The following is a 10000-nucleotide window of genomic DNA, read 5'->3' on the forward strand; positions in this document are numbered from 1 at the left end:
AAACACACACAGACACACACAGACACACACAGACACAGACATACACACGCACGCACACACACACACACACACAAACACACACACACACACACACACACACACACACATACATACACACACACATGAAGCAGTGAAGTATGGTATACAGTTATGCTTGACAGCACGCTCACTTTCTACACATCTTGGCATCTATGATACAGTGATAAACATGTAAAACAATGACACAACCCATGGTAAACATGCAATCCAAGGCTGTTTTCCCCCATGCAATTCTCAAAATCATGACCCTACACCTCAAAATAGACGCTTTGGCTTGCCTTACCTCAAAGAACAGGGTGAAGTTGAGAGAAAGTGAAAGAGTGTGCGTCAGTGCTCATCTGTCTCAGACTGAATTATAGAGCGCCACAGCACTGACCGGCCGGTTTCCATAGCAGCAACATGGCTTGGATTACCACTGAGCACATTGTAATCAATGTGTGTGTGTGTGTGTGTGTGTGTGTACGTACGTGTGTGCTTGTGTTTGTGTGTGTGGGTGTGTATTAGTGTTTAGTAGCAGTAATTTAGCAAGGTAATGAAGTTAAGACATTGAATTGCACTGTGCCTAAGTGTTTTTAAGTATGTACAGTACAGGCCTACCCGTGTGTGTGTGTGTGTGTGTGTGTGTGTGTGTGTGTGTGTGTGTGTGTGTGTGTGTGTGTGTGTGTGTGTGTGTGTGTGTGTGTGTGTGTGCGCGCGCGTGTGTGTGAGTGTGTGTGAGTGTGTGTGTAACCATGCATAGATAATATAACTCAGACAACTATAATTCTGTAAAAGTTTCAGTGTATTTGGAAACATAGTTCTGTGTAACAATACAGTAATTCTGCTGGTGCACCTTTTACACTGTTCCCAAAGATATAGCGCTGTCGCTATAAAATACGTACAGTACAAAAGACACACGCACAAAATGGCATACAATATCATACAGTATAACACACAATAGACATGAGGCACTGATACATACAAAATAGAAAATAAAATACAAAATACAACTGGCATTTAAATCGATTTAAAAATAATATTATACATGAATATAGCCAAGTGAGTTGTGAATTTAAATAGTCTTTGGTCCTCCAGCATCCCAGAAGCCTTAGCTCACTCTCTTAGATATCAGACAACAGAGGTCTCTGTGTCTCTAGTGCACATCACAGGTTACACCACATTACTGTATTTTCCAGAAGACCAGTCTATTGGCTGGATAACAGAGCACCATTTCAAATCAGTCACTTCACTACATCTTTGTGTCTGTACACCCGTCTGTGGGTGTACTGTATGTGTAATATGGTGGAATGGTGGAATATGTCATACAGGTGAATGCCCAGATAAACTGTATCTTTGTGGGAGTGTGTTTGGACAGTAGACTTTGTGAATGTCTGTGTGTGTGTGTGTGTGTGTGTGTGTGTGTGCGTGTGTGTGTGTGTGTGTGTGTGTGTGTGTGTGTGTGCGCGTGTGTTCTGTGTGATGTATGTGTTTGTGTTAAATAACGTTGGGCATGTCGTGAGTTTGTATGTGTGTCTGCGTGGGTGGGTGTGTGCGTGCGTGAGTGTGCGTCTTAGTTGGTGTTGTGTATGATATTGGGGCACTTGTCGGGGCGGATGCAGTGGTTGTCATGGAGAACTCTGCCGGCAGGGCACTGGCAGCCCGGCACACACGGCTTGAAGCACTGGGCCTCGATCACGCCCAGGGGCACGTCCCGCGTCACACACGTCACGGCACACGGGGGGCCACACTCGTCAAACACGAAGCCACGGTCCACTGGACAGCCCACCGCTGGAGGGGACGGAGCGAGAAAAGACATGAGTGATCAGTGTTTTGTTTACCAGGCACCCGCATGCTACATATTTTGTCGGTGAGGACTAAGTTCCCACTGTACTGTGTGTGATACTTTAAAGAAAGTAAACAAGTGAATGTACAGCCGTATGCTGTTAAATCATCCAAAGGAAACATACAGACACACACTTGGCACTTCTCTCACATTCACTCTGAGTCTTAAGAGTCGTAGACAAATAGATTATTCTCTCTAATAGATTACTCTACAGGAACTGTCTTATAAGTACTACATACTGATCGATTTAAGAAAGGGGCAACTGTATCACTGAACACACAAGCATGTGTGTATCAATTAATCATTTTTATAAAACAACCACTGCCTGTCCCAGTTACAGTAATACCAGGTTGAACTTAAATTGAAGAACAGAACAGATATATATGGATGTTTTATAAAAGCATACATTTTTGGTGTACATTTCTATCTATCTATCTATCTATCTATCTATCTATCTACCTATCTATATCCCTATGCATTTGTGGTATCTCAATTGTGCCAATTGAATCTTGTGAAAAGAAATGTTATATTTTTAGCATAATTTAAAGATCATCTTGAAAGCGCATCCATTATACCAAATGTGTGTATGGAACAACAGCACACAGAGTCTGAAGACAAGACAAGGCTCGATATGGGGAGGTTCGATAATTCAAAATCCACGTTATTTTCCCAGAGGAAAAATCGCAAGATACCAGATCTCAAAGATGGCAGCTTTTTGGCACCTTCACTTGAAGCAGGACTTTTGGTGCAAGGAGGTGGGATGCATGACATGCCTGCAATGTTCACATCATCTAAAGACTCGATGCTCCAGGTGAGGCTCGAACTCACAACCTCGGCATTGCTCTGCTGGAACTGTCTTATAAGTACCGCGCGCTAACCGATTGCGCCACTGGAGCACACAGTGTCACCAATCATGTAAACATGTACCGTGTATACCACAAACAAATGGGTGGGTGATATACGTACTTTCTTAAACCACGGCCTTTCAAAAACCCATTTCCCAACTGCAGATTAGGTTACTTTACTCAATGGATTATTTGTGAAGTGTTGATATTGGTGATATGTGTGTGTGAATGTATGGATGTGTGTGTGTGTGTGTGTGTGTGTGTGTGTGTGTGTGTGTGTGTGCACGCGTGCGTATGTGACCTACCACAGAGTGAGGACGACCTCCACTGCAGTATGACGCCGGCCTCCCTGCATTCTGACGCGTAGGCCTCGAGCGCGTCACACAAACACTCCTCGCTGTTGGCTCCGCACGCGCACAGGTCGTACACACACGCCGCGAAGAACATCTCCGGCGGAACCACCTTATGGCACTTCTCGAACATGGAGCCCTTCAGAACGGCACAGCGAGAATTGGCAGACTTGCGAGCAGAATAACCGGCAGACTTGCACGGGTTCACGTCCTGGGCCTCTAACACACACGCTGAGCTGGTGTTCAGACTGTCCACCTGCAGAGAGGAGAGGGAGAGGATTGTTCCCAGGTTGTGGACATTCAGAGAGACCTTAGTCACAACTTGAGAGAGGAGCAACAATTAGCAGTTCAATAGAAAACCTGTATCAAGGTTGTTAGCAACACTGGTTGTACTATTCACACTGAGTAAGGCAATCTGGAGCAACTCTTTAAACCCTTGTCAACACGCTGAAAGTGTTGTATTTGGAACGAGTCTTCATGGTTATCTATTTGAACATTTCCACCGGTTCCAATCACATTTTACATAAAAGTTATATAGGTGCTTGGTTGGTTGTTTATATACAGTATGTGCGAGTATATTAAGGCCTTGCACACAATGATTAACGTGATTCGACAACCATATTTGCAGCCTTTAAAGTATTTTTCCTAAAGAATAGATGCTCCAGGTGAGGCTCGAACTCACAACCTCGGCATTGCTCTGCTGGAACTGTCATATAAGTACCGCGCGCTGACCGATTGCGCCACTGGAGCCACAGTACATATGGATGTCTGACATATATCTGAAAGTTCACTTATAGTCTACAATATTGAGGGATGTGATTTCTGTGCAATAACAGGAATTCTTTTTAAATGTGTCTGAAAATGTACCATGTTGCAAGATAAAGAAAACGCATTGTTCCTGTTGGGGCTTGAACTCACAACCCTGGGGCTTGCTCACTCTAAATTATATTTGGTGCCATGCACTAACTGAGTACACCACTAGGGCCTTTGAAAGTGTCTGGCTTTGGCGCTGTGGTGGCAGTGTGTAGGCTATAATCTGTCTGCTACAGATCAGAACTGCGCTCCTTATAGTCCTGGCCAAAACCAAGCCTGGCCAAAAGTCCCGAAAAGTCCAAAACGTTCCTCTTCATCATCACGTGCTGGCCGACAGAAGCACTGCAGCTTTTGTAGCAGAGTAATTCATAACATGTGATGTGAATGAGTTCAACCTTAGAGGATAATGGGATTATGCCTCTAAGATAACATTTATAATATTTTCCAGCACAACAGTCTAGTAAAACCCGCATGACATATGTGTCTTATTATCTGTCTAAAGACTACTGTACTGTAGATGCTCCAGGGGAGGATCAAACTCTCAGTGGGTGGTTGGAAACCCCTGTTTTAGTATGAGAAATGTGGGTAACACTTTACTTGAACACTTTACGACATTAAGTGACATGACACTGTCATGAATACATGAACCCTAACCCTAACCCTAACCCTAACCCTAAACCTAACCCTAACCTAACCCTAACCAGATTAGATTACTTTACTCAAGGGATTAATGGAGTGAGGCTCAAACGTAGAACCTCAGCATTGCTCAGATGGAACTGTTTTGCAAGTACCAAGCACTGACCACTTGCACCACTAGAGTACAGGAGCAGGAACCGGAGCTCAGATCACTGGACATTTAGTTCTTTCACACTCTCTCTTACCCTCCAGATGTTGATATTTAGTTCTTTCACACTCTCTCTTACCCTCCAGTTGTTGATATTTAGTTCTTTCACACTCTCTCTTACCCTCCAGATGTTGATATGTAGTTCTTTCACACTCTCTCTTACCCTCCAGTTGTTGCCGAAGGCAGCCTCTGAGGAGGTGAGCTGTCCGTTGCGGAGTCGGAGGTCGTCCTGCGGGTAGTTGTTGAAGTTCCCGCACAGACCACAGGTGTGTTTCTTATACGTTCCTGGAACGCTCACCTCCAGGTGGGAACGGCCATTCCACTGCACCTGCGCAGAGAGAAAGAGGGAGTAAGGTAACGGTCAAGAGAAGGGTGGGGGACCTTTAAACCCTTTATTTAAAACACTACATAGATTCATTATATAAATTATATAAATTAGCAATTCAATAGCAAAATTGTATCAAGTAACTGTAGGCAATCTGAGGGCAACTCTTTTGGAGTTTAAACTCTGAGCGCTGAAAGTGTTGTATTTCTAATAAGTCTTCATGGCATCTTTGTCTAAATCTATTTGAACATTTCCACTGGTTCCAATCACATTTTACATGAATGTTAAACAGTTGCTTGTGGTGAGGCCTGAATTCAAACCCAGAAATGTTCAATACACTAACACATTGTGCCACTGGACCTGGGAAAGCTGTTCATATACAGTGTGTGAGTATATCAAGGCCTTGCACATAATGATTAAGGTGAGTCAACAACCATATTTGCAGGTTATACAGTACAGTATTTTCCTAAAGATTAGATGCTCCAGGTGAGGCTCGAACTCACAACCTCGGCATTGCTCTGCTGGAACTGTCATATAAGTACCGCGCGCTGACCGATTGCGCCACTGGAGCCACAGGACATATACCTGTCTGACATATATGTGAAAGTTTACCTATAGTCGACAATATTGATTAAATGCAATTAGCCATCTATTTCACCAGTTAAAAACATGCCTCCATCTTCTCCTGTATGGTTGTTATTGCCACCAGACAGAGAGAGAAAGAGAGAGAGAGGAGGAGAGAGAGAGGGGGAGAGAGAGAGAGAGAGAGTTTACATTGAGTTTACACTTTACAACCTTGTACCTTCAGGCCGATGTTAGTGTTCAGGAGAATGGTGTTGGTTTTACGCTCTACATAAACATAAGGCTCTCTCAGGTAGGGTAGAGACACCACCTTAGAGTCCACCTAGGACAGGACAAGAGGGGAAGGACAACATAGTTTAGGGTGAAATACCGTTACATCTGTCCTACATTACAGAGTAGGAATGCCGCTATATATTCATTTAAATCTGTCCTATGTCCCCAGGATGGTCATATTGGTCATATTCTGTATTGTATTACAGTATGAGATGAGGGCTAGTATATTACCATGACAACCCAGTTCTGCAGTAGGCTAACGGTGATGTCAGCGATGAACAGGGTCACCTCTTTGGTCCAAGTCACACCCTTTCGACCACGTGCATCATTGGTGACATGAATACTTCATACACACACACACACACACACACACACAATTCAATTGATTTCATTTAATTATTCTAATTCATGATTAAAGAACTCACCCACTCAAATACACACACACACACACACCTGAAGTCTCCCCCATGGCAGTCCTCTGTGAGCACGTAGGTGCAGGCTCCCTGGAAGTTCACCATCTTGCCATCGAAGGTGCGGTAGTGGGGGTCCCCGAAGGCGATGCAGGTGGCCGGGCGGGGCAGGCAGTGTGGACAACACATCCCCGGGATCAGAGCAGGGGTCTCATCCTGCAGCAACACACACACACACTGTAAGCTGGTAAATTTTCCATCTGAGAAACATCCCTAAAGTTCAGAACGGGGGAGACGACCTCACAGTTAGACTCCTTTGTGTCCAGGTGATCTATTTGCATTTGAACTGTTCCCATTGTGTGTGTGGCCGGCCATTTGGTGAAAGGCCCTCGGACACACCTCTTCTCCCCCTCTCCATGCCTGATGAACTAATGTTGGAAACTGAAATGTATCTGTTTCATGACAAATGATAATACATCCATGTTTGGTCTTGAATTAATACTTGTAATGTGGGCAACAGCCTGATCACGCTTTCATTGCAAACTAATGTATGTATACATAATTGTAGAGTAAGAACTACACGGGAGAACTTCAGGTGGTAGACACACCCACATCCCACCCACAGGGTTGGGGGGTGACCTGCATGATAGTTTAAGGTTGAGAATTTCTCACCTCGGTCTCTTCTCTCACTTTCTCAGCTTTGGGCAAGAGGTGACTCTTCTCTTCCTGCTCTGCTCTGGTCTAGGCAAGAGGTCACACTGACCTCTCTGCCCCTCTCTCTCTCTCTCTCTCTCTCTCTCTCTCTCTCTCTCCCCCTGCCTCTCTCTCTCTCTCTCTCTCTCTCTCCCCCTGCCTTTCTCTCTCTCTCTCTCTATCTTTTGATTTCTTTATGGGGTTTGTTATTTTCATTATTTGATATATTGTTTTATCTGGTGTATGTAGCATTGTAACTTGGTAACTTGTTAAGGTTTAAGTCCAAGTTTATTGTTTTGTTTTGAGGTTAAGTTCATTTTCTCCTTTGTTCCTTTGTTCAAGGACAATTACTGATACTTTTACTCTTACCTAAGGCTTAAGGCCTAATAAATGGTTAATTCTCCTCGCTCAGTTTGCATATCTCTAAAAGTTCAGTGTGCCATGCCATTCTCTACCATAGTTAAACAAACTAGTTATTTGGTAATGTATTAGAGGTACAATATAATCTTAATGGAGTCAGATTTACGTGGTGAAAATTCCTAATAATATTACCATCTAACTTCTCAGATATTTTTACAGTTCAATTCAACCTCATCGAAGCGCCGGACGTAGACAGAACACGTATAAAAGTGGGAAATATATTGTCGTATATTTTGCCTAATTTACAGTTGGTGACCCCGACGTGATCGTTATGACGGGATGTACCTATATTTCTGAAATTTGGTGAGTAGAAAAACTTCTTAAAGACGTGTAGCAGAAAGCACACGCATAGGCCTACGCATCATTTTCGCTATCTCACCTAAATATTCAGAAACTTTGCTCTCTCCGTTATACGGAAATACGAACATGGACAGATGTAGACACGTGATAATATTTCTTTATTTAATACATTAAGACAGAGAATGGCTGAAATTGTTGAAACTGAAGGCATTACTTCTTACTCTAGTGGGATAGAGATATGCAACTGGCGATTTTTCATTGAAATACATGCGTTACAAACAAAAAAACATGCAATGATGGACGGTGTTATCTTGTTACTTCTCATTATTTGCATTTATTCATTATTGAACACCGCGCAGTCATTCAAACCTTTCTCTGATGCGAGATATATGGTTATCCCCAACAAAGCGATGTTAGAATATGTTGCTTCGTCAGAATTGTCGTTCACAGCCGACTCAAGCAACGACGTCTCTTCTAACACCACTGGAACAGCGCAAACAGACTGCGAAAAGGAGGCTATCCAACACATGGACGCAAACGACCCAAGCATTGTCTGCAACTCATGTGGAAAATCAGAACATGAGATGCAGACATGTTGGTCAACAGGCTTTCGAAAACACCGCCAACGCAGAGTCCAATCATCTAACACCTTTGCTTCTCCTAACAACCCCCATGCCTCTGGACCCATCCATTGTTCTAGGTGTTAAGGCGCAAAATTGCCGTGTGTGTGTGTGCTTTCACTGAAGGACAATGTAATGATGCAGACTAACCATTCAAGACCATGGTAAGACAGAATTTATATTTTTTAAACTGAACATGATAACATTAACCTATACTAATAATAGCACAGATAATTCCATGCAACAACCTGTAGCATTGTTCTCCCAAGGTGCTCTGATGGGAAATTTGTTAGTCAGATATTCAGACAGTGTTTTAATTTACTTTGAAGATAATGGTATTTGCTAGCTTGTTGTATGCTCATGTATAGTGAGTGTGTAGACTCTGTAAGTGTTGAGGCTTGAAAGCATTTAACTGTGCAGATGCTAGTAGCATGATTATTCTTCACACTTTTTGTTTTTCTTTATACTCACCGGTTAAACCAAATGAACGGTCACTGAACCAAAGAGTATCTGCTGAATGAATGTTAGGTTGGATCTCTCGTGACTAACAAATAATGCCCATAAAAATGTATATTAAAAAAAAAAAAAAAAAAAATGGGAGATACAATGTTGTAGATTGTTGATTAGTATGACTACCACCTGAAATTTTAATGTCTGTACCTGTCTCTGCCAAAAGGAGGCCCATGTGCAGCTGACTGTGTGGCAGACACATCATGCCGACATTCTTATACCAACTAAATGTTGAGTCTATTGTTGAATGTCCAGAAGTGATAAAGCACATACACACACACAAGTACATTTTCGATTAATGATTTAAATTGAAGAATTTTAACTGCTGGGATGAACTAATTTGCTTTCCTTTTAACCAATCATTTATATACATTCTTTGATTATTTGATTTGATTTTCTTGATAGATTTGTATTCAGTATGCAAATAATGCCAGTGACAAAGATGATTTATCTTATGAAACATTTTTTTCAATTTGAGATACACCAGAATGTGTTTAATTCCATTTATTTTGAAATTTGTATATTGGTTTGTTTGTTTTGCTCTTTCTCTCTTTCCTGACTTTTCCCTGTATACATGCCCAACTCATCGAAAAGCAAAAGACTATTGATATTCTAATGTTACAGCAGACAGACGATACTCTCACGATTCTGCTCAACTCCAGATTGCTTTTACACAAAGAAGAATGTTCCACGCTACAGCAATGCTCACCTGATCCTGAGAACTTGTTTCAGACCGGAGAAGCTCGGTCAACTAATGTCAAAACTACTCTGAGAGATTCCTTCGGACACTATGGACAAATATGTGAATATGGATGACCAGCTTTAATTTTTTGACACTTATGAGATAATGACTTCACAGTGTCAATGGGGCGACTGTAAGCTGGTAAATTTTCCATCTGAGAAACATCCCTAAAGTTCAGAACGGGGGAGACGACCTCACAGTTAGACTCCTTTGTGTCCAGGTGATCTATTTGCATTTGAACTGTTCCCATTGTGTGTGTGGCCGGCCATTTGGTGAAAGGCCCTCGGACACACCTCTTCTCCCCCTCTCCATGCCTGATGAACTAATGTTGGAAACTGAAATGTATCTGTTTCATGACAAATGATAATACATCCATGTTTGGTCTTGAATTAATACTTGTAATGTGGGCAAC

The 10000-nt window shown here is 42.5% G+C and overlaps 1 protein-coding gene and 3 non-coding genes across 4 annotated transcripts in view; all 4 read right to left on the bottom strand.

Annotated features, from left to right (window-relative positions):
* Positions 1-812: 812 nt before the first annotated feature.
* Positions 813-10000, bottom strand: part of kcp (kielin cysteine rich BMP regulator) — a 36514-nt gene continuing 27326 nt past the window's right edge. The window contains exons 42-47 of the mRNA XM_062548250.1: positions 6347-6519; positions 6125-6236; positions 5841-5942; positions 4877-5041; positions 3012-3312; positions 813-1806 (exon numbers count right to left, since the gene is read on the bottom strand). Coding sequence (XP_062404234.1) covers positions 1589-1806; positions 3012-3312; positions 4877-5041; positions 5841-5942; positions 6125-6236; positions 6347-6519 — 1071 coding nt within the window. The 3' untranslated portion in view covers positions 813-1588. The remainder of the gene's footprint in view (positions 1807-3011; positions 3313-4876; positions 5042-5840; positions 5943-6124; positions 6237-6346; positions 6520-10000) is intronic.
* trnai-uau (transfer RNA isoleucine (anticodon UAU)) lies at positions 2665-2757 on the bottom strand. Its single transcript is given in 2 exon segments — positions 2665-2700; positions 2720-2757. It is a non-coding gene; the product is annotated as a tRNA-Ile (tRNA).
* Positions 3714-3806, bottom strand: trnai-uau (transfer RNA isoleucine (anticodon UAU)). The gene is given in 2 exon segments: positions 3714-3749; positions 3769-3806. It is a non-coding gene; the product is annotated as a tRNA-Ile (tRNA).
* Positions 5517-5609, bottom strand: trnai-uau (transfer RNA isoleucine (anticodon UAU)). Its single transcript is given in 2 exon segments — positions 5517-5552; positions 5572-5609. It is a non-coding gene; the product is annotated as a tRNA-Ile (tRNA).

The sequence above is a fragment of the Sardina pilchardus genome, chromosome 10 (genome assembly GCF_963854185.1).
Source record: "Sardina pilchardus chromosome 10, fSarPil1.1, whole genome shotgun sequence".
NCBI lineage: Eukaryota > Metazoa > Chordata > Actinopteri > Clupeiformes > Clupeidae > Sardina > Sardina pilchardus.